Source organism: Vulpes lagopus, chromosome 18 (genome assembly GCF_018345385.1).
Source record: "Vulpes lagopus strain Blue_001 chromosome 18, ASM1834538v1, whole genome shotgun sequence".
Classification (NCBI taxonomy): domain Eukaryota; kingdom Metazoa; phylum Chordata; class Mammalia; order Carnivora; family Canidae; genus Vulpes; species Vulpes lagopus.
In genome coordinates, this window is record NC_054841.1 from 21,843,707 (window position 1) to 21,871,402 (window position 27,696).

The window sequence follows — 27,696 nt, forward strand, 5'->3', positions numbered from 1 at the left end:
TCCTCCTCTGGCAATGGGAAATGGGGAATGAGTGGGGCCCAGCCTTGGTGGAAACTCTCACACACGCATGGACATTCACGAGTGTTTCCAGTGACTAAGGGCCACATGAAGCAGTTGGCTGGACCCTTCCTGAAACCTGTCCCAGAATGGCTTGGCCTGCAGCACTGCTCTGAACCTCCTCAGCCCCACTACCCCACTTCTATGGGGGTGAGCCCCTTCCCTGCACCCAGGGCAAGGGACCCAGGATACCTCTTTCGCTAAGCAGCAGGCAACACACAGGAGGTTCAGCATGTGAGGCAGTTTATTGACATTTACTTGCCCAGATGACTTTTCCTCACTGTTATGGGAGTTAAAAGAATTGAGGGGAAAGGGGACGTGTACAGATGAAGCCAAAAGGCACACACTGAATATGCCATGATGGGCTGAAAAGAGGTTGCTCTGAGACTGACAAGCCCCCCATTTCAGAGGCTAAGAAAGTTTGAGCCCAAGAACATGCACTCATGTAGCCAAATCCCTTCTGTCTGCCAGAGGAGAACCAGGCAAACCCTGGCCGGCCAGCCTGCCTGCTGGCTCTGCCACCAGGCATCTTCGGACCTGGCTGTCATGCTTGTGAGACCACTGACATCGCAGTAGCCATGGCGTCCTGACCTAAACAAACAGGGAAGGCCTGGCCTGACCCCATCTGTATGGCAGAGACAAAGGTGACTGATTAGCAGATCTGTGGTGCACAAGTGATGGGAGGGGCGGTGTGTGTCAGCATGAGATCACGACTCTAAAATGCAATGTAAATCCACAAGGTATGGGTCTGAAGGTTGGACATAATGATTAAGTATGGAAATGTCACTCAGAGCTGACCCAACTTCTGGACAGACAGACTTCTTGCACAGCCTCTGCACACAGGGTTTAGTCCCTGTGGCTCTAAACTGTCTCAGAAGCAGAAGGAAGAGGAAGTGGTAGGCTGCCCAGCTGGGGCCTGGGGACTGTCATGATTGTCCAGATATCTGTGGTCAGAGAGTGGCCCAGCCACCTCAGCCCTGACCCTGGGACGTCGGAGGGAACAGGACGTTGAGTCCCAGGAGGGCTCCCCGCCGAGGCCCCTGCCTCGCCCGCCTGGCTCTACAGGCCTCCTCTTCTATCGCTTCTTCTTTGCCTCCTTCTTGGGCCTCTTGCTGGCGGAAAGAGCAGCAGTCTTGGGCTTCCTCGTCACCTCCGCACTTCTGGGCTCAGAGGGCTCTGCCTCCTGCGTAGCAATAGAAAGGAGAGTCCTATTTAGACAAGTCAAGTCTGACACCAGCAAAACAAGGTCATGTCTGAAAGGAACTTTACAAACTAAAGCACACTGGCCCAGAAACACCGGGGATAGGAACCATCATCGCTGGGACCCAGGAGCCTCAGACCTGAGGGGCTGCCCCAGCCCCCAACCCAGGGAGCAGGGTGGTTCTCCGTGAAGAACAAAGGAAGATGCTCCAGAGCAGGAGGAAGCCTTTGGAGCCTTGGAGGCCTGGGTAGAATTTAAGCCCCTCCACATGCCAGCCAAGTGAACTGTGGGCAACTCACTTCCTCTTCTTGTGCCTTGGTTTACCCCCCTGTGAAATGGAAATAGTGACGTATGCTATGGAGGGCTGATGCGAGGAGGCCGCCCAGGGGCTGGCTCCTCACAATGCCTACATCCCCACATACCAGGGGGTGAGGTGCCAGCTGCGGGGCAGACCCACTGCAGCTCGCTCTCCTTCTAGCCCTGTGGTCCTCTTCCTCCCACTCAACGCAAAGCATGCCAGGGCTTGGAGGGGTAGAGAGCGCTGGCCTGCAGGTGGGCAACCACTACACTGTTCTGTGGGGCCTGGCGGAGGCAGCCGTCAGGGAGGGCAGAGGGCAGCCTTGGGGCAGAACTCCAGACTCTCCCTACAACCCAGGCAGCCCCAGTTTTTATATGTGTCCCGTTCCTTATAAGATTTGGTTTATACAAAGGCTCTACTTCTTTAAAAAAAAAAAAAAAAAAAAGGGTTGAAAACCATAGACCCAGCCCTGGCCTTCACTGCACGGGTGAAGACAGTGGACTCCGGGGAAGGGACTCAGTGTGCCACAGCCACAAAGGCTCATGTCAGAGATGAATCTGGAAGTGACTCAGTCTTGTAGTGCTCCCTCCTCCCTCGGGAGATAAGTCCCAGTGTGCCTTGGTTGGGCAGGATGTTATAGTGAAGTGTGTCTGGCCTGGAGAATACTGACCACAGTCCCCGGGTGTCCTCTGGCCACAGGTGGACTTCACTTGGCTTCCAGCATTTATCTTTAAGAATTTGAGCCAACTGGTAATTTCCCATTCAACCTGGACTCCTAGCTTTTCCGGAAAACATTAAAGGCCTGGCAATGCCAGCCCCTAATCTCCTGGTAGAAGAAATGGATTGGGCAGTGGCTGACCCTTTATTCAAGTGCCCACACTCCCCAACGGCCCCAGCATGACAGAAACACAAAACGTTTCTCAGTACCTGTGTCCTTCTATTAAAAATGGGAAAATATAAAGCAGACTAAGAATACTAAGAAGGAGCACATTTCTGGAAGAGAAAATTATTTCCTCGGTTTAACTGGCCAACTCCCAGCTTCCAGCTTGCTTTGCTCTCTATCCTTCCCTGGCCTGTGCCTCAAGCCTCGGGCTGACCAAGGAGGCGTGGCCGGGGCTGGGAAGGGCGGCCCACACCTTAGTGGGGCCTACTCTAGAGGTCTCAGCTCCCTCTTATCAGCCATCACTGCTTCCACTCCACCCTGCCAGCGGAGACACTAGGGGGAAAGGCCCAGCCCAGTCCCAGTACCCACAGGTGATCCTCCCAAGATAACAAGGGGGCCAGCCCCTCCCCAGCCAGCTCCCTAATGGAAACACTGGGCTCCCCCAGCCTGTCAACTTGCAGAGATACTTTAAACTTGGCCAAAGAAGGGAAAGAAAAAAAAAAAAGGAAGAGAGAAAAAAGAAGAAAGCCCATTAGAAAGACAAACAAACAAAACCAAACCTCAGAGGAGCCAGCATGTCAAGTGCACAGGCTGAGGGCTGCAGAGCGGAACAGCGAGGCTAGTGTTGAAGGCAAATCACAGGGCACGGTCTCTGGAGACCTTGGGAACTGGAAACTGTCCCCAGTGCACTACCTACGAGGCCGGGGAAACTAACTGGTCAGTCTCCCAGTGCCCTAGACAAACAGGCCCTGATCGGGTGAATGGTTTACGCACAGGGAACTTGCCAAGCCTGCCAGGATCTCCAGAGCTCCCAACCCTCTAAACTCAAAAGCTAGGTGCCTCCTCTGGTTTCAGTAGGCCCCAGTGCAGAATCCACAGGGATGGTGACAACCACCTGCCAGCCACAGTGCTTCCCTCATTCCACCAACCCTTTCTTAGGGGCCTCATTCATTCTGGTCCCTCCCAGACCTCTCCTGAGACCTTTTCCTGATCCAGCTCTCTGTCAGCTGCCAGGGACTGGCCTCTTCCAGGTACCTCCAACTCCACTGTCCCAGACCAAGCATGGCGCCTTCTCTGGTAGGCCAGGCCCTTCTCCCCACTGTCCCAGTGACCCCACTACTCTCTCCTCCCAACTGTCCAGTCACCACATCCCGATGATTCGACCCCTTCTGCCTCTTGACATGGTCACTCTCTCTAGCACCCAAGTCCCAACTTCAGTTCTTCCACTGCTAACCAACCTCCCTGCTTTATGCCATGCCTCGTGCAGATACTCTCACCTTAAACCTTCCAGGGGCTCTCCATCTCCCACAGCCTAATGCCCCACACATGGCATGGCATCTAAGGAGGCCACATTTCCAGCTTCTTCTGGGCTTTTCTCCAGACCATACTGGGTCAGGTGCCAGGGCTTCCACTGGTCACCCCTAACAAGAGAAATACCCTTCTTAGCCACCCAGCAAACCCCTCCCTGTGGTTTGGCCCAGCCTAACACACTTCTGCTCGCCATCTAGCCTTCCTTCCCTGCTCCTCTATCTCTAGCAGGGCACATCCCTTCCTCCACCCCTACCTCCACTACTGAGGAACTGCAGAGTGCCACATCACACGTTACCACAGTTAAATGTTCTTGTGCTGGTCTCCCCTACTAGCTTGTAAACTCCTTGGGACAGCTTCAACTGTGAATGACTGAAGGAATGAAGAAAGAAAATAAAAAGAAAAAAAAGAAAGAAAGAAAGAAAGAAAAAAAGAAAAAAGAAAAAAGAAAGAAATGGAAGACCAAGCAACATCTTGGGATTGAAGTTATGGGAACTTCACTCTTATTTATCGTCATGAAAATAGAATACTTAAGGGCACCTGGCTGGTTTAGTCGGTGAAGCATGTGACTCTTGATCCTGGGGTTGTGAGTTTGAGCCCCACACTGGGTGTGGAGATTACTTAAATAAATAAATATCTACAAATATAAATACACACACACACACACACACATATATATGTACATATAAAAAACACTTAGGACTAGGTCTCAGTTTTCCCATGGGCACAGAGGACACAAGCAGATTTCAAACCCAATACACATTCCCTAAAGTATGGCTAGTCATAGCCACCAGTAATAACAAGAGCCACAACAGCTGCTACTGTTATTTACAGTGTGCCAGGCCCTGGGCTATGTGGCATGGACACATTTTAGCCTCGCAAAGTGTCATGACAAGTCCCACTGTACAGACAAACGAAGAAACGCTCAGAGAAGTTATGTGACTTGCCTAAGGAGTCAGGGGGTGAGCAGCAGAGGCAGGATGAGTCTGTCCTGTGTGTCCTAGGGACCTCAGGGCTGGGGACCAAGAATGAGTTAACTGTTAAGTCCACCCTCTATTTAGCAGCTCCTAGACCCACAGGCTGCACAGTTGACAGGAGAACAACAAGAACAGCTTGTTCTAGATTCTGCTGATGGGTTACTCAGACCCCTTGTTTGTGACTGAATTTCTGACAGGAGTCAGGAGAGTGGGTCAGGGCTCCTCGCGCCGGCTTTGTTCTTTATGGCTGAAAGTAGCTCTCTGTGGGTGTGTGTACATATTACAGCCATCGAGTCATCTGAATGTATTATCAGTCTCCTCCTCACCCCAGAACTCCTCCTCCCTTTCCCACCTCAGTTTCTGGCATCATCACTCATCCAGTTACCCAAGCTAGAAACCTCCAAGTCACTTCTGGGTTCTCGCCATTCCCTCGTGCCCCCATTTCCAGTGCACCCCCAGGCCCTGCACATTCTACTTTCCCAGGGGCTCTCGACTCGGCCCGGTCCTTCTGTACAGACAGTACTGCACCAGGCCAGACCCCATGGCCTCCCGCCTGCCCACCCTCACCGTGTCAGCCCCCAACACGTTCTTCCCACCATCCACCACGCAGATAGATGTTGGTCTAGTCTAAAACAACAGTCCTGACCATGTCTGTCTTCTGCCTTAAATGTGTTCCTGGTCCCCCTCTTCGTAGGAGGCAAATTCCAAGAGCTTCCTGGTGGCCTCCAGGGTCACTCCACTCAGTGCTGGCCCTGCCTCCTGGCATGCCCTCTCGTGCAGCCCACTGTCACTCCAAGCTACCAGCCCGCCAGTACTGGCCACATGCTTTGTTCCTTTTCCTGCTCTGCCAAGGCTCCCAGAACTCCCCCTACTTACATGTACCCAGTGCGTACAGGTTCTGTGCCAGACACCACGGGGTAATGAAGAGAACACACGCCTAGCGACGCGCACCAAACACCCACTCACTAAGCTTCCATCACCCTAATGAGCCAGCCACTATAAGTCCATTTTACAAAGCAAAGAAACTGAGGCTGAGTCTCAGTGACTGATCCAGTAGGGTGCAGCCAAGTTCCCCCCAAGCTACAGGGAAGCAAAAGCAGCTCTTAAGCACATGATTCAGATGCTGGGTGGGGTCCTAGTCACGAAGAGCTATAGCTCCAAAATTTTAGCTAGCAGGAACGACCGAGTGATGGCTGCCTTTTAATTACTCTTCAAATGCATGTTGTTGGTACAAGCTAGGCAGACTCCTAGTACTAGAGCCCCACCTTTAAATCTGGGAACTCTGAGCCTCATCTGAAGCAAGTATTAAGTTTCTTCAGCAATCACGCCGTCAGGAGTAAAAGAAAACCTCCCCCCCCACCCCCGCAGGTGGTTCCTGGCTCTGCGGAGGCGCCAGTCCTCTGTGGACACAGGCCTCATCAATAATGAAGTAGTTCCACAGCTGCTTACGAGGCCAGAAAATTGCTGCTATTCATCAGATTCAAATAATCGAATCTGTGCCACAATGCATCAAATCCCTTCCGGCAGGGAAAGCACTCAGAATTTTATGATTTCCACTATACAGTTGAGTGTGGATTTAGTCTGATAAATCAGAACAAAGCACCATTCCATACAGACTGAAACCACTCTTTCCTCTCAAGTGGTCCAGGGAAAGAAAACCACAGTGCTACGTGCATAGATCCTCACACACCTTACCTCACTTGATCCCCAGGAACTCTGGGTTGGGTATGCATGCCCTCCTTCTATAGCGCAGGACACAGGCTTAGGGACACGAAAGGTGGGCCACACTCAGACCAGGTGTGCCTTTGTCCCAGGCCCTGGGCAGGGTGGGGTCTGAGACCTCGCAGAGGTGGACCTAGCCCTGACCTTGAGAGGACAGGGCTAGCTGAAACAGGCAGTGGGGGAGGCCCTCCATGTGGGCTCAACAGGCGAATGAAGACACAGTGTCCGGGACGTGCCTGGCAGGCAAGAGAACGGTGATTACAGAGAACAGCCTCGGAGCTTATTCCAGACACAATTCAGCACGACTACAGGCCCTTCCCACTGGCTGGTCTGCGGCTCTTTGTGTGTCCGGCTGTCTCTCCCATGAGATGGTATACGTCTCAAAACTGTGTTTATACCATCACCCTGCCCACCACACAGCAATCTCTCCAGGAGGGCTCGTTAAGTAAAAAACACCCTGCCACCCAGTTCAACTGTGAACTACTCCCAAGGTTAAAAAAATACAGGGCAGAAACTGCAAAGTTAGTTCTACGAGCCTGTCTCCTAAGGTGTTGAGAGTAGGTATAATATACACTTGCCCGAGTTAATTATTTACTCTGGCAGCTTCAGACAGAGTTTTCCAAAAGGGTCCAGAACTTCTAGGCCACTGCTGGGAAGGCTCCATCCTTTCCAGGGTTCCAAAAGTGCAGAGCTTTTTGGCTGACAGTGACATCTATGTGGGCATCACACTGAAAGCCACCACTTTTCTATCAATTCTGTGAGTTCTCACTGGATCTCACTGGGCATCAGCTGTCTCTGCCTGGCAGCTCTGCCCTTTCTCTGTCCCATGTAGTTCTAGGGGGGGGAGTCTCATTCACTGTGGCCACAGGTGTGGCCACTTAAACGTGGCCTGGCCAGAAATGGTACCCACTGCTCCTTCCCACCTGTGGGGCAAGGTGTAAGCATGTGGTCAAGCCAGAGGCCTTCCAGGGGACCTGGAAAGTGAGCATAGGCAGAGAGATGGCTTCTCTTGCTTGTGAATCATGAGCAATGAGGATGCAGCTGGGACTGCTGCAGCCACCTCCTGGACACGTGGCGAGGGCCTACAAAGGAGGCCAACGCTCACAGGAAAGCCAGGAGACTGAGACAGAGCCCTGAAGACCTTGTGAGCCTCTGAACCCAGCTGTGCCTTGAAACTCTCAGTTTTAAGAACCAATACAATTTCTTTCTGGAGAAACTGCTGGAGGTGAGTTTCAGAACTTTCAACAGAGAGTCCTCATGACTGCAAAAAGAGACTGTGATGGTCCACATCGAGACAGCAGGGTGCAAGTGAAGGTACCGGCCTCAGTGCTGACAGCAGTTGGGGAGATGTGACACATACATGTGGAGAGATGGGAACAGTCAGCAATCAAATTCTGTGATTCACTGCCGGATGAACCATTACTATCTGCTTCGTGAGTCGCTGAACTAAAAGTCAACACCCACTTGCTCAGGGTTAACTGGATCAACATTCTGTGTAGAAATGCATCCAAAAGAGACTGGGAGTAAGCTCCAACAGGCCTTTGGGGAAGGGGGGGGAGAGAGGCTCACTACCTATATTTCCTCACCACCCACTCCTGAAACTCCTGGAATTTAGCTCCCACCTCATTAAAGTACCACACCTCACTCTCAGAACAGCTATAGCCTGTCTTCCCAGAAAATATGTCTGAGTGTAAAAACATCACATTTTTGTTCACAGTTTCAGGGAGCTTGCAGACTTCTGAAGCCTATCCAGGGACCCCCTAGGGATCTAGGAACTCTGTTAAAAACTTTGTTCTACTGCAGCAGAACTCTGGAGGGCTGCTTTTCCTTGTCACACCACCTCCGTGGGGACCGGGTTGTACATGTGCTCTCTCAGACGACGGCAGTTTTCTGAGATACCGCAGTCCTCTCTGCCCACTGCTCTGCCCTGTCCTCTGTGAGCCACCAGAACAGAGACCCCAGCTTTGTCTGCACAGCACTACTGCTCCTTTGGGACATGGCCTGCCCTTCCACCCCGAAGAGATCACACCACAGGACTCTCCCCTCCCATCACACTGGCCCTCGCTGTCCCAAGGTGGGTCAGCTACAGTTCCTTCCCTGGACATTCTGGAACTGGGGCCAAGCAAGAAGGCAGCCTCCAGATGCCGCAGCTGAAAGACATAAACTCTAGAAGCTACTTTAGTAGCCATGTTTCATCTCACCGCAGAGACAGTGAGCAGAGGAAACAGGGCCCTGGTATAAGTGAAAGACAGGAGATAGACAGGGAGGGGAGACCAAGGGGATGCAGATGGTGAGTGACAGGGTACCTGGTTCTCACCCCTTCCAGAGGCCCAGCTGCATGGGACAGCATGTACATCTTTTCAGGATATCCACACTGCACAGAAACTACTTCAAGCAGGTTGGGAATGCCCCAAGCTCAGGCCTTTCTTGAATCCTAATTTCCCTTGAAAAGCTCAGTAATTCACTCTTAAGGTTTCAAGGAGTTAGCCATGTAGATATAATAATCCCCAGGTCTCTATCCCCAACTTCTCACTCGTTCTTTCCTTCCCATTCGGATGTCTTGCTATTATTTCAAACTTAATGTAAAACTGAATATCACCTACCCTCCCAAAATTGGTCTGTGCTTCAGGGAAACAGTCTAAAGACTAGACCAGTGGCTGCATAATTGAATCACCTTGGCACTTCAAGAAAATACCAATGCAGGCTACAGTGAACAACAAAATCAGAATCTCTTTGGGAGCAACCCAGGCCTTTGGAAATCCCCCAGGCAGGTGAAGACAGATGGAGAATCATGGACCAGCTCAAGAACTCCCCAGGCTCTTGCTCACAGCAGACATCAACAATCAATTACTTTACCTGGAGCCTAGGAGCAGGCCCAGAACCCATTCACTGTGGCCACCACACACTCCACCAGACTTGGCATGAGAGATGACATGTATCTGCCATCCTAGGCTAGACAGAAATGGTGTAAGGATCTACTATCTCATATTTTAGGATCCAGCCGACAAGAAAATGCTTGGATTAAGTGTGGCTCAGGCCTCAATCAGGCTCACACAAATGTTTGTTTTCTCAGGTCTTGGTTTAATAAGGTGTTGACAAGAACACGTTCTCCTTTGGCTTAGGACTGGAAGGACTTTAGTTTTGATTTAGCAAACTGGTTCTTGCTCCCACTATGAAAAGAAGGGGGTGGGGTGGGAAGCATTTGTATGTGTTCCTTTTTTCTTCCCTGATTACCCCCAAAAGAGCTTTCAAATAATCTGCTAAGTATTGAAGTACTGAAGTCATAAACTAGTTGCAAAAAATCGGCTTACTGGAACAACAGGAAAGACATTCTTTTGCTTTTCAAAGGCTTTCCCATCATCTAGAGCCAAAAATATTATCTTCTGACCCAAAAAGCCACTAATAAACCTTGTTCCTATAGGCCAAGCAAAAGGGATGATTTTGCCCTAAGCGAACTGGCAAAGAGAGCAAGACTGTTCTCTGGGTCCTCCCACCCCCATTTCTACCCTCTCCTACCTCCTGGCACCCTCCATTTCAAGTGACACCTTCCACTTCCCTCCTGCCCTCAGGCTGCCCGAGGTTCCCACCAGCTATCCCCACAAGCACCCTTCCTCAAGACCTCCCTGGTCCCAAGTAAAATCTTCTTCTTTTCACCATTGCCATCCAAATTCCAAATCCCAGCTAGCTGCCAGGCTCAACCTCTGAACAGTCTCAGCACTCACCCTCTCTTCATGAGACTGTGCACAGAATATTGTGTTCCCTTCGGTGGATTGGGAATGTGGGGAGTAAGAGAAGATTGCGTTATGGGGGCACACTGAGGAAAGCCGGCAGTAGAATCCCTGCATAATTGGGGGCCATTTGTTGGCCTGATGTGCCAGTAAAAAGCTTAATTACCAGTACTGTAATTTTTGTTATTGATCCATTGAAAAGCTTTTAAAAAAAGTTAAAAACCATAAGCTTCAGTTATGAAGACAATTCACCTAGGTGAGCCTTATTCTGTTAAACTGAAAGATAAATTAAAACGAGACGTTATATACTATATTCATATTTCAAAAGATGAGGGAGGCTGTTGTCCCAAATTAACCTCTAAATGGCAGAGTGGGAGAGTGGGGGGAACAGGAACAGGCACACAGCTGAGCCCTTTGTCAACTCCTTGCCTTAAAATGCCTCAACTCACTGCACCACTAAGAGCCTCAAAGAGATGAGTAAAAGGCACCCCCTTTGCCTTGTTTGCTAAACTGACCCAGGCCTCTGTGCCCAGCCTGGAAGAGTTAAGAACACGACAGGAGGTGAGCAGCAACAATCCAAAAGGCCACACATCTCTGACTCTACATCTCTGCCTATAAAATAAAAACATTCATCACCTCCTTCCCTTGGGACTCTTAGTAGGCTTCATCAGTGGCCAATGACAGTAAAAATGTTTGTTATTTATAATACCCAATAGCATGCCATGTCTGTGAGGACAGAGCCCCAGAGCAGAGGGATTACGTTTTTAGAGTGTGATACAATTGTCGGTGGAAAAACTCCAATCATGACCTCCTTCTCAAAGTACCAGAATAAGAAACGGAGATGGACAGAACCTTCAGAAGCCATGGGTCTGTCCATAGTCACCAAGGTTTCCTGGCCCTCACTGGCTGTGCCTCCCCGCCCACCCCATAAATGCTGCAGCTCATAAATAAATAAATAAATAAATAAATACATACATACATACATACATACATAAAAATAAATAAATAAATGCATGCTGCAGCTCTTCGTGGCTGCAGCCCACGAAGAGCTGCAGCCCAGGTCTTCTGCTCATCTCATCCCAGATTCTTGCCCCAGAGACCTCAACCTCACTGCTCAGCTTCAATTACATCTCAACTCTCACAGTTGATCAGCATTTAGCCCAGACCCTCCTCCTGCTAGAGACCTGTGGATCCAACCACTTATGTGGCACAACCAACTGGTATCTTAAAGGCACCTATTTAAAACTGAACTCAGGACACCTGGGTGGCTCAGCAGTTGAGCGTCTGCCTTCAGCTCTGGGTGTGATCCTGGAATCCCAAGATCGAGTTCCACATCGGGCTTCCTGCATGGAGCCTGCTTGTCCCTCTGCCTATGTCTCTGCCTCTCTCTTGCTGTGTCTCTCATGAATAAAGAAAATCTTTCAAAAAATTAATAAATAAAACAACTCATTAGCATGCTTCTTCCCCAGCTCCACCCCAAGCTGCTCCTTTGCCAAGGCTCCCCATTGCATCAGTAAATCGCTGTAATCCTCCCGGCTACATGAGCAGGATCTCTGGGACACAGTCACCTCCAAGAAAAATGGATCTCCAGAATATACTATATGTTAAGTGAAAAGAGAAACATGGGAAACTGTATTTTTTTTAAGTTTTATTTATTTATTCACAAGAGACAGAGAAAGAGGCAGACACACACGCAGAGGGAGAAGCAGGCTCCATTCAGGGAGCCCAATGCAGGACTCGATCCTGGATCTCCAGGATCATGCCCTGGGCCAAAGGCAGCGCTAAACCGCTGAGCCACTTGGGCTGCCCTGGGAAACTGTATTTAATAGTATGCCATCTTTTATGCATCAAAAGGGAGAATGTTTATATATATACATATGTATGTATATCCACACCACACACACATATATGCATTTGCTCATGTTTTAATAAAAAACAAAAGAATCAAAATAATAAAAATTATTACTTATGGAGTAAGGAAGGAACTAAGGTGGAGGATATTGAGATTAAAGGAGACTTCTGTTTCTAAAGACAATTGTATCTTGTATCATTTTGACTTTGGGAAATATTATACATAAATTTCTACATAATTTTTAATTAAATCAAAACAGAAACAAATCCTTAAAAATTCACAATAAGTTGAAGCAAGTTAGCCTAACTGTATATCACAATGGGAATATAACTATATGAAGAAAAGAATTACTAAACCCAGTATTCTGACCATACATTCCTACTGGGGCATATTTTTAAGGCCAGAAAGAACCACAAAGAAACCTTATATTTCATTTTGAGTCTTACTGTCAGTAGTAAAAAACAATGTAGTTATTTTTAAATTATAATATATTTTAAGTGTATGGAATAGAGTCAACATAAAAAAACCCTGCTATCTTTAGGCAAGTCTACTTGCAAGGTTGGCCCTTGGCTGGCACCAGGAAAACTGGATTCTGGGTGGTTCTCACAATTCCTAGAACTGGTAAGAGTAACTCACTGCACCTAAACCAAACAATATGGTTTATGCCGAATACCGGCTTTCCTTCTGGAAGCCTGGAGTTCTGGTCCATAAGCAGAGGGTGCTTGTGTGACCCATCTCTAAGAAAAGTCCTAGGCAATGAGCCTCAAATGAACTTCCCTGGTGACATTATTTCACACAACTTGATGAGGCTCCCATTGAGACCATTTGAGCACAAAAAAAATCTAAAAACATATCAAATATATAAAAATATATATTCAAGGGGTACCTGGGTGACTTAGTCGGTTAAGGGCCTGACACTTGGTTTTGGCTAAGGTCATGATCTCAGGGTGATGAGATCAAGCCCTGCATCTGACTCATGCCCAGCACAGAGTCTGCTAAGACTCTCTCTCCCTCTCCCCCTGCCCCACTCCCCTGTGCCCATGCACACATGCATACTCCTTCTCTCTTAAATAAATCTTAAAAAAAAAAAAAGAAACCGATATAAGTAAATATATATATATATGTTCAAAATGATGTGAAAATCAAAGCTTCATTGGTCAAGATTGGAGACTGCTAGAGTCCAAGCTCACTGTTCTGAGTATCAATAAAGGGGGAAAAAAACAAGCATTTATCCAGCCTTTACTATGAACAGCATTTCAGAATAACCATATAGGCAATGAGGAAAAAGTCTTCATTGAAGAATTCCAGCTAATAAATTCAGAAGGAAATAATGAAGCCCAGCAATGGATGCTGAAAACACAAGAAAGACTGGTGGGAAATTTTGTTTTGTTTTGTTTTGTTTTGTTTTTGGTGGGAAATTTTGAATAGAGGGATCAGCTCACACCACCTAAACCCACTGATCATTCCCAGCATCTCTAAATGTATGATAAGCAGACACCACATGCACATTGGTGACACATAGCAGCAAGTCCACAGCGCCAGCTATGAGGTGTTCTCACCAAATAACCTGATCTGAGTTGACTCAAGCAACTAGACTGAATTTCCTTTTTTTTTTTTTTTAAATTTTTTTTGTTTATTGCTTTGACACTTTTTGCTCATATACAAAATAACAAGAGGCCTAGTATAGCTCCATTGCAAAACAGGTGCCTAGAACTTGGTCTCCATGCACTTGGGCTTAAGATTGAGGTCTACAAACCCCGTAGCTTTTTTTTTTTTTTTTTTAATTTTTTTTTTATTCGTTTATGATAGTCACAGAGAGAGAGAGAGAGGCAGAGACACAGGCGGAGGGAGAAGCAGGCTCCATGCACCCGGAGCCTGATGTGGGATTCGATCCCGGGTCTCCAGGATCGCGCCCTGGGCCAAAGGCAGGCGCCAAACCGCTGCGCCACCCAGGGATCCCTAGACTGAATTTCCTATTGATAGGAAATATAGGGAACAGAGAAACATGTTAAATGACACCACACAGAGGCAATCAGCTAAATCCTGGATGTGGATACTATAGATGACAATGACCTGCTTTCCCCCAACAAATCAATGTCATGAGAAAAGGGAGGGTAGTGGAAGGAGTATGCTACAGAATAAAAAGACCTACAGAATAAAGTCAAAACAACAAAAAGCCAAGAATAAAGTCAAAACAACAAAAAGCCAATCTGATCATGTCAGTCTCTTACTTAAAATCCTCTGGGCCCCACTCACTCTTCTAGCTGCAACTCTCATCATGTCCTTCTGTGCTCTGGCCACAGTCACCTTCACTAAGTTACTTGAAGTAGACTCCATGCAAATGCAGTTCAGTTCCCCTGCCCCAAGGTTAAGACCAGGTCCTCCCCACCTTGATATGCAACCTCACAGTGCCCTGGGCTTCTCATGGAAACATGCATATTTGCTTCATATCTGCCCTTCTCTCAAGGACTTGAAGCTGCATGAGGATGGACAGACTGACATGTAGTAAGGAGTAAATAAAAATTTGCTTAACGTGTAAACAAATAAAGTGTTGGTCACATAGTTCAATGCCACTAGGCAGGAATTTGGCATAGTCCCAACTGATCTTCTTTGCCATGGTATCTATTTTTAGTACCTAGAACCCAGTCTGAGGAGCAGAGGCTCACAGGGAAGGACTTACCACCTCATGGGACTTGGGAACAGGTACAATGATGGCCAGCACACAGATGAGCTGGAAGATAGCCCCCAGGAAGAGTCCGTACCGCAGCAGGTTCTCTAGGAAAGTGGGCTCAGGCACCTCGGGAGGTGAGAAGTCCAGGTCGGAGGCCATGGCCTCGGCCACCAGCTGCCTGTGGTCTCCTCTGATTCACCACTTTCCAGAGCCAACTTCTAAACACAAAGGTTAAGTGTCATGTTTCTACAACTGGCTTTTAAACGCTTCCACTTGCACAAACATACACATACTTGCAAGAATATATAAAGCAAACGCAGTGAGATATTAACAGTCCTTGAATCAAGTGGACATGGACAGTCATTGGACTATTCTTTCAACTTTTTTTCTATATTTGAAATTTTTCTAAATACAAAGTTAGGATTAAAACAACAACAACAACAAAAAAAAAACAAAAAACAAAAAGGGATCCCTGGGTGGCACAGCGGTTTAGCGCCTGCCTTTGGCCCAGGGCGCGATCCTGGAGACCCGGGATCGAATCCCACGTCGGGCTCCCGGTGCATGGAGCCTGCTTCTCCCTCTGCCTGTGTCTCTGCCTCTCTCCCTCTCTGTGTGTGACTATCATAAATAAATAAAAATTTAAAAATAAATAAATAAATAAACAAACAAATAAATACAAAGTTAGGAAAAATAAGTAAAGGCAAACATTTCAACAAAAGTCTCTAATCAACACACATTTGAAGGCCTGCTATGTTTCAGGTTTTCGTTCATTTGTTCGCTTATTCACCCAGTTATTCATTCAACAAATACCTGCTGAACACCAAGCACTGAAGAGAGAGCAAAAAAGACAAATCCCTGCTATCTTGGGGCCTACATCTCAGGGCAGAGGCTGACAACCTCTGCCAGATGTGCTGTGCCAGCTAGTGACAACTGTTTTGAATAAAACTTATGAAGGGCATTGTTTTATTTTGAATAGGGTGTCAAGAGGGGCTCTCTGAAGAGATGGGAATTGAGTGGCAGGGGTACGAAGTGTGAGAGTGAGCCACTGGAACATCTGAAACAGGCATATCCAGGCAGAGAGAAAAGAAAGTGTAGAGGCCCTGGGGCAGGAAATGAGTTCAAAATAGCCATAGAAGAGTGCTCAAGAAGGAGGAAAGATCAGGGAGGAATGTGGGCTGACCCACTAGGTCATTTCTGGATTGACTGAAGCCACTGAGGGGTTCTGAGGAGAGAGATGACATTATCTGACTTACATTTTAAAGGGTGAGGTGAGGGGGTGCAGAGTAGACACTTGGAGGCCGGTAAGGGGGCTACTGACAGTAATCCAAGTAAGAGATGCTGGGCACATGAATGACAGGGGCAGGAGTGGCCAGTGGTAGCAGGTCTAGCTTTAGCCAGCCTCTCCTTTCACCACGGCCCCCACTCCTAATACCCTGGTGGAGCTGAAAGAACTGCCTGTAGTTCTCCAAGAGCATGGGCTCTTTCAAAATCCTGGGCCTCTGCCCAGGCTGCAAACTCTGCCAAGAATGCCCTTTTCCATTCTGACTGCTTGGTGAAGCCCCTACTCAACCTCCAAGGCTGAGCTCAAGTGTCACCTCCCCAGCATGCCTTCTTTATTGCTGTCCTCCTGCCCTGGTATGACCAAATTCTTCCCCTCTACCACAGTACCCACAAGTGGCCTCCTCTGCCCACCCCAACAAGAAAGGGGCAAACTGGGGCGCCTGAGTGGCTCAGTCAGTTAAGTGGCTGCCTTCTGCTCAGGGCATGATCCCAGGGTCCTGGGATTAAGCTCTGCATCGGGCTCCCTGCTCAGGGAGTCTGCTTTTCCCTATGCCCCACCCCGCCCCCCACTCATGCTCTCTTTCTCTCAAATAAATAAAATCTTTAAAAAAAAGGAGGGGGGGCAAACTGACTTTGGAACCAAGCCCACCTGACTCCAAAGCCCTCTGTTTTTTCAGAGAGGTGTGCCAAAATGCAATTTCCTGCTAAATTTGAGCTGTCCAGGGACACCTGGGTGGCTCAGTGGTTGAGCATCTGCCTTTTGGCTCAGGGCGTGATCCCAGAGTCCTGGGATTGAGTCCCACATTGGGCTCCCTGCATGGATTCTGCTTTTCCCTCTGCCTATGTCTCTGCCTCTCTCTCTCTGTGTCTCTCATGAATAAATAAATCTTAAAAAAAATTTTTTTTTGAGCTGTTCAATATGGTGGCCATGAGCCACATGTGGTTGAGAGCTGAAATACAGCTGGTCCAAACTAAGAAGGTTGTTAAATTAATTATGCACGCAAGTTAGGACATAGGAGGAACATAAAATGTACAATATCTCATTAATGATTTTTTATATTGATTACATGTTGAAATGATATACTAGATTAAGTTGTATTAATAATTTCACCTGATCTTTAAAAACAAAACCGGAGGATTTACTTTCTGATTTCCAAACTTACTAGGAAGCTACAGAAAGCAAAACAGTATTGTACTGAGATAAGGATATAGACTAATGAAATAGAGAACTGAGAAATAAATCCTCACACACACAGTCAACTGATTTTCAAATAAGGGTGCCAGCATCATTCAATGTGGAAGAACAGTCTTTTCAACACATAGTTCTGTGAAAACTGCACATCTACATGCAAAATAATGAGGCTGGAACCTTATACCATATACAAAGATGTACGCAAAAATGAATCAAAGAGCTAAACTTAAGGGACACTTGGGTGGCTCAGCGGTTGAGTGTCTGTCTTTGGCTCAGGTTGTGATCTGAGAGTCCTGGGATCCAGTCCCACATCAGGCTTCCTGCATGGAGCTTGCTTCTCCCTCTGCCTATGTCTCTGCCTCTCTCTGTGTCTCTCATGAATAAATAAATAAAATCTTAAAAAAAAAAATTTAAACTCAAGAGCTCAAACTATAAAACTCCCAGAAGAAAACACAGGGAAAAATCTTCATGAAATTGGATTTGACAATGATTTCTTACATGGGACACCAAAAGCACAGGCAACAAAATAAAAAAGAACAAAAAAAAAGGCAACAAAATAAAAAAGAATTGGACTTCATCAGGATGAATTTAAAAATTGGTATACCCAAAGACACTATACACTATCAAGAGGGTGAAAATACAAACTAGAAAACAATTTGGTCGTTTCTCAAAAAGTTAAGCACAGAATTACCATATGATAGGGCAACTGCACTCCTAGGTATATACCCGCAAAGAGCAGAGAGCAGGGGCTTGAACAGATACAACATGTACACCAGTGTTCAGAGGTGCATTCACAACAGCCAAAAGATGGAAACAACCAAGAGCCCATCAACAGATGAATGGATCAATAAAATGTGGGGCATATATACAAAGGAATACTATTTGGCTATCAAAAGGAGTGAAATTCTGACACCTGCTAAAACATGGATGAGCCCTGATGATGCTAAGTAAAATAAGCCAGACGCAAAAGGGCAAATGTTGTTTGATGCCACTTGTAAGAGGTACCTAGATAGGCAAAGAAACTATAAACTAGAAAGAGCCAGAAACTAGGAGATAGGTTAGCAGACTGCTTCTCGGCCTTTTGACTAAGATCAAGTGTGGAGATAGGTTAGCAGAGGTTGGGGGGTGGGAAACAGGACTTAGTTTTTAATGGGGACAGAGTTTCAGTTTGGGATGCTGAAAGACTTCTGGAGATAGTAATGATGGTTAGACACCCCTGTGAATGCCACTGAATACACTTAAAAATGGTTAAAATGGAAAAAAAAATGGTTAAAACGGTAAATTTTGTTATATACATTTTACCACAATGAAAAAAAATTACTTTTTTTTTTAAGATTTTATTTATTTATTCATGAGAGACAAAATGAGAGAGAGAGGCAGAGACACAGGCAGAAGGAGAAGCAGGCTCCGTGAAGGGAGCCCGTCCATGGGACTCAATCCCAGGACCCCAGGATCACGCCCTGGGCTGAAGGCAGACACTCAACTGCTGAGCCACCCAGGCGCCCCTTTTTTCTACTTTTTACACGTGGCTACTAGAAAATGTAAAATTACACATGTGGCCTGCATTGTATTCCCCGCATAACCCTGGGCTAAAGGGAAGTTTCTAGGATCTTTCACTGCTTTGCACCATCATCAGAGTAGTGACTAAAGGATAGTAAAGTGACCTTCTCAGTAAGTAGAGTGGGACTTATGCAAATAAGTACTGTGTCCCTTTTGACCTGGACACTTAGGAAGGTTACATGCCTGTGCCAACAGGGTGGCTACTTTCACATCATTTCTGCTTTCTTTGGGAGTCACCTTCCAAGCCTGAGGGCCCTTTTAAAATCCTCAGAGCTGGCAGATCTTCATCTTCTCAGGAAGGATTTGACTTCTGGAAAGAACCCAACATCATCTGGTTCCAAGTGTGGTGAATCAGGTGGGGCCTCAAGCTCAGGAATACCATTTTTGGTCAAATACAAGGTATGACGCTCAGACACAGGCAGATTGTTTGGGGTGGCTCATGAACTGGCCCTGAAGTGAATTCCAGGGCAGCCACGAGAACAGCTTCTCTGGAGGAAATGTGCAGCCCTGCCAGGGCACCATCATGTGAACACCAAGGTATGAGAAGGCGCTCTCATTTTTTTCAGTTGCAGCTCACAAACTATACATTTTTTGAAAATTTTTAAAAATATTTTATTTATTTGAGACAAAGAGCATGAGCAGGGGAAAGAGCAGAGGGAGAGGGATAAACAGACTCCTTGCTGAGTGTGGGTCATGCAGGGCTTGATCCCATGGCCCTGAGATCACAACCTGAGCAGAAATCAAGAGTTGGAGGTTTAACCGACTAAGCCACCCAGGAACCCCTAAAGTACGCATTCTTAAAAATGCCCTTGGTCCCAAGCTTCATGCTGTTAACAAGCCTATTGAACTTATCAATACTTAGATTAACTAGTGTTACTAACAGCAACACTGTTATGAACATTTGAAATACAAAAAAACTGGGCCTGGGCATGGGGGCAAAAAGCCTGATTCTATCAGCAAGTAGCTACACTTTGGAGTCTTGATATTCTCATGAGCCAAACAATAATATCTATTCAAAGCAATAATGCATTTAAGCTTTTTAGTGGCAATCAGGCCATATATAACAAGAGCCATAAAAGTGATTATATCCTTTGACTGAATAACTCATTTCCTAGAATTTACAGTAAGGAAACAATTCAAAACAAGAAAAAAGGCTTCAGGTACAAAAAAATTCACAGTAGTGCTATTCATGATAGTGAAAAACAGGAAGCAACTGAAGTGTCCAACAATAAAGAGTCAGTTAACCCAATTACTGCACATCATGGCATATTCCCCCTTAAGATGGCAAATATAAACGATGCATATCAGGTCAGTGGAAAGTCTTGGCGAAATAACATTCGCTGAAGAGACAACAATTACAGGAACACTGTGACTGCAACCATGTATGAACTGATTTTGTTGGCCAAAGATCAAAAAAGGCTAGGAAGATGTGAATCGTCACTGTTCAAGCAAAGGCTTCTATATAGGATAGCATAGATGTAATGGGAGGGTGACTGTGAAAAAATCTGCTTGACACAGATTATGTATGCTTTAGAATGCTTACCTAGTTTTCTCTACACCCCTGTGCTTGACTTCCCAGCCTTCCTGCCAGTGTTTCTGGGTCTTCAATTCCTGAGTACAGAAGTCACATGAGTCCTACTCATCCTTCAGATCTCAAGTGGGAGGCGGTTGCCCTCAGCCTCCCTGTGCCTGTGCCAGGCTGTCGCCCCGCTGCCCCCCCACCCCCCCCACCATGGTTGCAGCAGCAACAAGCAATCCTTTGACAGCTGTGCACCACACCTCGCAGCATCTGGTTCAAGTCGCAACCACCTGGGGAGGTGGGTTTTACTAACAAAGACAAGGAAACTGGGAGAGGTTATGTGCCCTGCCCAGGGACCAGGTGGCTGATGAATGGTAAAGTCAAGCTTCAAACTGATTGGCTCCTCCACTCCAGAGCTTGAGAGCTTCCCCATTAGGTCCGTGGTTTTCAAAATGCAGGCAGTGACCCATCAGTGAGTCGTGGAAACCACTTAGGGGGCTGCAAGAAGCATTTTTTCCTTAACTTCATTAGCTAACACTTGATTTAAATAAATGACAATAGAAAATATCACATTAGTGGGGCGCCTGGGTGGCTCAGTGGGTTAAGCGCCTGACTCTTCATTTCAGCTCAGGCCATGAGCACAGGGAAGTGAAATGGAGCCCTGCATGAGGCTCTGCACTGTGAGTACAGAGCCTCCCTAAGGATTCTCTCTCTCTCTGTCCCTGCCCTCCTTCCATCCACTGGTATAGGTGGGGGGTAGAGGGAGGGAGGGAGGGAGGAAGGAAGGAAAGAAGGAAGGAAGGAAGGAAGGGAGGGAGGAAGAAAGAGAAAGAGGAGGAAGGAAGGAAGGAAGGAAGGAAGAAGAAGAAGAAAGAAAGAAAGAAAGGAGAAGAAGAAGAAGAAAGAAAGAAAGAAAGAAAGAAAGAAAGAAAGAAAGAAAGAAAGAAAGAAAGAAAGAAAGAAAGAGAAAGAAAGAAATCACATTAGGAAGGAAGGAAAAAAAATCCCATTAGTAAGGGTCAGTATTGTATCCTGAAGCTTTTTTTCAGTTACATCTATTTACATCCAAGTATGTGTGTTCTGAGCCAAAATTCAAACATATTTCTTATTATTTGAGAAATAAGGAGTCTGGAGACTAATGTTTTTTCTTGGTCCACTCTAAGGCCCTGGACAGCAAGGGCCCTGGGCCCACCCCGAGTTTGTTCCAGGGCCTGACTCAGATATTTGGTGAATGATGAAGCCTCTGCCTGTATCCCACCTGGAAAGCAAGAACAGAAGCCTCAACCGCCTCATTTAACAATGAGGAGTAGGAGTGGAGAAGCATGGGGCTTGCCTAGGCTTTCCCAGTGAGTCGAGGCAGAGCTATCCTGCAGTGTCTCTAGCCTACAGTGCACCAGACTTGCTTTAAGAGCAGAGGTTTTCTTTTTTTAAAAGAGCCTTTATTTTTTTTAAGATTTTTTTTAAATTTATTCAGAGAGAGAGAGAGAGAGAGAGAGGCATAGACACAGGCAGAGGGAGAAGCAGGCTCCATGCAGGGACGTGGGACTTCATCTCGGGTCCCCAGGATTACACCCCGGGCTGCAGGCGGTGCTAAACCGCTGAGCCACCAGGGCTGCCCAAGCAGAGGTTTTCATACACTGGGGAAATCTCATACCCCTGCCAGAATTTAATAAAAAATACTTACTCATCTATTACCAAACATAACAAATAATTTCATAAGGTTATTAAAATCCTTGAGGCTCACCCATGAATGCCAGACACTAGTGGTCTGAGACATTCATTCATTGGATACATATTTATTGAGCACCTACTGTGTGTCAAGGGTTATTCTAACTTCTGCCACGGAGTTCTCATCCAAATGGGGGTACTCACACACACATACACATGGAGTATAATGTCAGAGTTGGGTATTATGGGAAAATATAAAGGAGTATGATTTGATATGAGATGGTGAGGGAAGGGCCTCTTTGAGAAGGTAACATTTCAGCAGAGCCAAAAAGAAAGCACAGGAAAAGTCATTTAAATACCCACTGGAGGAACAGTGGGAATAAGGTCTTGAAGCAGGAATGAGCTTTATGATCAAGAAGAACAAGAAAGGAAACAAGCTGTGTAGGGCCAGGAGGCCACTATAAAGCCTTTTGGTTTCTCCCCTGAGTAAAAGGGAAGACTCTTGAAGGTACTTAGCAAAGAAGATGGCAGGGTCTGACTCATTTTTAAATGGTCCCTCTGGCTACCCTGTTGAGAAAAGACTGCAGGGGTACAAGAGTGGGACCTGGGACTGTGGAGACCAGTCAGGCAGGAGGCTGCTGAAACAGTCAAAAAGACATGCCTGCACCCAGGTGGCAGCAGTAGGGGATGATAAGTTCTGAGGATATGGATATATTTTGCAGAGAGCTAATGGCACTGCTGAAGTAAAATCCGAAAGAAAGAAGTTAAACATAATCCCTGAAGGTCAAAGGGATTGAAGGTCAAAGGGATCATATTCTGTATGATACTGTAATGGTGAATAGAAGATATTAAGGATTTGTCAAAACCCACAGAACTTTACAACACAAAGAATAAAATTTAATGTATGCAAATGTTAAAAAAAAATCATTTCAGAGGTCAAAGTATCCCAGGATGGTACAAAGAATGTGACATTCTGAATCTAAATGTATTACAAATGTATTAAATAACTTCACAGGGCTGGGGTGGGGGCAGGACGTGTGTGGCCCAGCCTCTCAGTTAAGTCTTTGTCTTCAGCTTGGTCAAGATCCCAGGGTCCAGACCGGGGAATCTGCTTCTGCCCCTCCCCCACTGCTCCCCCTGCTCATGTGCATGTGCTCCCTCCCTTCCTCCCTCTCTCAAATGAGTAAAATCTTTACAAAAATAGTAGTTGAAAGGAGAGGGGTGGCTATCAGGTGCCAACCTAGTTAACTATGAAAATGAGTGGAGTTTGTAGGACTGAAGGTAAAAGGAAGTACACATGTACAGTACACTCTACCTGATAGTTACTTCCCACAGGCGACAGAGGTTAACAATTTTGAAAACACTATATATGTATACTGAAATTGAACAACTGAGTAAATGGATGGTAGATGGTGGGAGTTAGATTAGTCACAGATGGAGTAGGAAGTTACAGATAAGCCAGAGGAGGCTAGAATGATCCATGTGGAATTGATGAGAGTCGCAGATATCTCTAGGAACTCATATTTAGCTTAATATAGATACAGGTGGCAACACAGGGAAGTATTTATAGATATGTGTATATATACAGGTTAGTATACACACATCTGTCTCTTGCACTGAGGACCTAGAAGCATGGGCATCCCAGTAGCAATGATCACACCTAACAACCAGGTCTTGGCATTTAATACATTCTCCAATAAAAGGAACCAAGGCTCCCAAGAAATGGTTAATTCTAGGACTGAGGCACGAAATATACAAGATGAGCCTGAGCAGAAAATGTTCAAAAAAAAAACCCACAGAACAAAAAACACATTTGCTGGGACATGTCAAAGGGATAGAGTGCCCAATGGCCAAAGCTGGAACAGTGTGAGCAATAAAATACAGTACTACTGGATTATAACCCAAAGTATGAAAATAAGTATCTGAGCCCATACTGATCTAAATCATTGAACAGGTAAATAAATAAATGTAGGAGAGCTGACAAATTTCCCATGGAGAATTCCACATAATTTATGTAGATACTCCGCCTTTAAGTGTGGAGCATGATTCCACATTCTTAAGTGCGGGCTGTACAAAATGACTTTATTCCAAGAGTACATGGGAAAGGGGAGAAAAGGAAGAAATTTTACAGTGGAAAAACTCGACTACCCCAAGCTAGTGATCCAAGGTTAACATCAACAGTGACAATTTATACTAATAGCATGTACCCTTGATGTGATGAGAATGGTACTTTACCTCTGTGGTTTTCTGCCCCCAAACTCCCAACTCCCAACTAATCATGCGAAAATACATCAGACAAATCTCAACTGAGGATCATTTTACTCAAAACTGCCAAGTTGCTCTAACAAGCAAAGTCTGGGAAACCATCAAAGCCAAGAGGAACCTTAAAGAGACGCGACTAGGGGATCCCTGGGTGGCTCGGCGGTTAGCGCCGCCTTCAGTCCAGGGCGTGATCCTGGAGGCCCGGGGATCCAGTCCCACGTCGGATTCCTGCATGGAGCCTGCTTCTCCCTCTGCCTGGGTCTCTCATGAATAAATAAAATCTTAAAAAGAGAGAGAGAGAGAGAGACGCGCCTAAATGTAATGTATCCTGGACAGGATCCTGGAGCAGATAAAGGACACTGGGGGAGGATCCCGAGATGGGAGTTCTGCATGGGGCTCCCAGGGGGGAGCCTGCTTCTCCCTCCCTCTATGTTTCTGCCTCTTGAATAAATAAAATCTTTTTATTTTTTTTAAAAGCACATTGGGGACTGGGGGATCCCCGGGTGGCGCAGCGGTTTAGCGCCTGCCTGCAGCCCAGGGCGTGTGATCCCAGAGTCCCGGGATCGAGTCCCACGTCGGGCTCCCTGCGTGGAGCCTGCTTCTCCCTCCTCCTGTGTCTCTGCCTCTCTGTCTCTCGTGAATAAATAAAGTCTTTAAAAAAACACAAATAAAAGGACATCGGGGGACGCTGAGCAAAAGCGAATAAAGCACGGACGTTAGCTAAGATCAACTAAGATCAACACTGGTTCATTACAATAAGCATGCACTGTGCACTTAAGCGCTTCGCCTTCCCCATCTCATTTAATCCTCACCACAAGCCTATGCGCCCATTTTACAAAGGAGGAAACTGAGAACCGAGGAGACCACCAGAGAAGGCCCACGACGACACAGCACTTGGGAGCCCACTCTGGAGTCCAACTCCGGCCAGACTGACCCCGGGGCGGGGGCTGCCGCTGACGCTCCGCAGGTGGGAGGGAGCGCCCGGCTCCGGCCCGGGCTCCGAGCGAGCGCGCCGGGCGGCACCGGGCGAGGCCTCGCCCCCCCAGGGACTCCAATTCCCTCCCGCAAGTAACTTCCTGCGAGCGCCCCGGGAAGTTATTCTCGCCGCGCGCACGGCGTCCCCGGCCCGGCCGAGCCGCGCCGCCGGGGGCACCCGGGCCGCGGCGCCCGAGCCCAACCCGGCGTCCGCTCCCGCCGCCCCGCGACCCCGCCCCGCCCCGACGCCCACGCCCGAGCCCGAGCCCGAGCCCGGGCCCCGCCGCCGCCGCCGCCGCGCTGCCGCACTCACCTCCCGCGCCGCCCGGCCGCTCCCCCGGAAGTGGTTCCCGCCGCAGATCCCGGAAGTGACGCATTAGCAACCCGCGGGTCAAGCTCCGCCCGCGTTGCTAGGGTTCCGGCCTTTGTCCCGACTCGGGGGGTTTGAGCGGGAGGGGGGGCCTGGGGCTGCGGGAACAGACCTCCCCGGTGTTTCAAAGCCCCTTTGTGTCTGAGCCCATTTCAGCAGACGGTTAGGAGACGTCTACAGGCGCTTTCATCCTATGGTAGACCCTGAGCTAGGAGCCTGCAAAGAGGGGACGCAAATAAGAATTCTCAGCGTCCAGACGGAAGCGCATTATTAGGATTCGTTCCAGGCCTTCACCCGGGGCGGGCTGGGGCGGGGGGGCGGCGGGGGGCCTGGGGTACAGCGCGCGGCCCTTGATCTCCGAGTCGTGGGCACAGAACGTACTTGAGAAAAAAACCCAGAAAATTAACAGTGCCATACTCTGCTCTGTGTTAGTTACCGGAGATACAGTGAAATTGTGAAATAATAAACGTTACTGCTTTAAGCTCCTATTTTCAGGGTCCTTTGCCATGCAACATAGAGAACTCCCACACGGCAGCTCGCAGAGGAGGGGTTGGAGGGTAGAGATCCAAAAAAGAACTGAAACCTAATCTTACCCCCAAGGAGCTCACTCTTAGGGGCACCTGGTGGCTCAGTGGTTGAGCATCTGCCTTTGGCTCAGGTCATGATCCCGGGGTCCCGGGATCGAATCCCGCATCGAGCTCCCTGCATGGAGCCTGCTTCTCCCTCTGCCTGTGTCTCTGCCTCTCTCTCTGTGTCTCTCATGAATAAAGTCTTAAAAAAAAAAAAAAAGCTCACTCTTAGAGGATACTAAAATAATTATAATTCAGACAACGTCCACTAACTCCATGCTATGTGAGGTGGAATGGAAGATAGAAAATGTAGCATTCATTTATTCATTCAGCAGATAATTATGGAGTTTCTGCCCTGGATCATGTACTATGGAACTGGGAAGACGGTGGCTGGCAGGTGGGTCCCACCCTCACTGTGCTTACAGAGTAGGAATTCATGTCTGACACCTCCATTAGTCAATCACACAGAGAAATGTATATGAATCAGGAGATGTGTTGGGAAGGAGGGGAAACCATGAGAAAATAAGGTAGGAGATACAATCAAGATAGGGTGATCAGGGAAGGCCTCTCTGTGAAGGTAACATTTAAACTAAGAAAAGAAGAATGAATAGCATTTTGCCAGGCAAGGAGGGGGAGGAAACCGCATGGTGGGAGGTGGAAAGGCTGTGGGAAAGGCTTGGGGCATAAGAAGGGAAGAGAAGCTCAAGCCTGAAGGGTACAGGAATGTAGAATAAGAGTCGGTACTTGCCCTTAAAGGGACTCACTGTGGAATGGTGATGAGGAGGGTCATGGGAGACAGACCCTCTCTGTCTTTATGTGTTGAATTATATCTCCTCCCAAAAACAGCTATGTTGGAGGGGCCCCTGAGTGGCTTAGTCAGTTAAGCATCTGCCTTCAGCTCAGGTCATGATCTCAGGGTCCTAGGATGGAGCCCTGCATCAGGTTTCCTGCTCAGTGGGAAACCTGCTTCTCCATCTCCCTCTGCTGCTACTACCCCCTGCTTATGCTCTCTCACTCTCTCTGTTAAATAAATAAATAAAAATCTTAAAAATAAATAAGTAAAATTGGATGGGAATAGAAAGCTACATCTTCTGCCTTAAAAAAAAAAGGTTATGTTGGAGTCCCAATCCTTAGTAGCTCAGAATATAATCATACATAAAGGTATGATTTTTTTTTTATATTTATTTATTTATTTTTTAATTTTTTTTTATTTATTTATGATAGTCACAGAGAGAGAGAGAGGCGCAGAGACACAGGCGGAGGGAGAAGCAGGCTCCATGCACCAGGAGCCCGATGTGGGATTCGATCCCGGGTCTCCAGGATCGCGCCCTGGGCCAAAGGCAGGCGCCAAACTGCTGCGCCACCCAGGGATCCCGGTATGATTTTTTTATAGAGGTAATCAAGTTAAAATTAGGTGATTGGGGCAGCCTGGGTTGCTCACTGGTTTAGCACCGCCTTCTGCTCAGGGCGTGATCCTGGAGACCTGGGATGGAGTCCCAAGTCAGGCTCCCTGCAGGGAGCCTGCTTCTCCCTCTGCTTGTGTCTCTGCCTCTGTCTCTCCTTCTATCTCTCAAGAATAAAAAAAAAAAAAAAAAAAAAGAAA

The 27,696-nt window shown here is 47.3% G+C and overlaps 1 protein-coding gene across 4 annotated transcripts; it reads right to left on the bottom strand.

Moving 5' to 3' along the window:
- Nucleotides 1-283: 283 nt before the first annotated feature.
- Nucleotides 284-25,601, bottom strand: MANBAL (mannosidase beta like). 4 transcript variants are annotated; one of them, XM_041733065.1, is made up of 4 exons: nt 25,468-25,484; nt 20,274-20,341; nt 14,707-14,915; nt 284-1,240 (listed from the first exon to the last, which is right to left on the bottom strand). In XM_041733065.1, exons 3-4 carry the CDS (start codon nt 14,854-14,856, stop codon nt 1,133-1,135), a joined length of 258 nt encoding a protein of 85 aa, XP_041588999.1. In that variant the 5' UTR covers nt 14,857-14,915; nt 20,274-20,341; nt 25,468-25,484; the 3' UTR covers nt 284-1,132. The 4 variants fall into 4 exon arrangements, with proteins under 4 accessions (XP_041588999.1, XP_041588997.1, XP_041588998.1 ...); XM_041733063.1 differs by lacking the exon at nt 25,468-25,484 and adding an exon at nt 24,992-25,382; XM_041733064.1 differs by lacking the exon at nt 20,274-20,341 and having other exon boundaries at nt 25,468-25,601.
- Nucleotides 25,602-27,696: the final 2,095 nt, after the last annotated feature.

Bases quoted from the DNA above. Each gene is read 5' to 3' on its own strand.
- MANBAL (XM_041733064.1), bottom strand. From the start codon at position 14,856: ATGGCCTCCGACCTGGACTTCTCACCTCCCGAGGTGCCTGAGCCCACT. The intron at 1,241-14,706 runs GTAAGTCCTTCC...ATTGCTACGCAG, and splicing joins TTCCCAAGTCCCATGAGGTG to GAGGCAGAGCCCTCTGAGCC.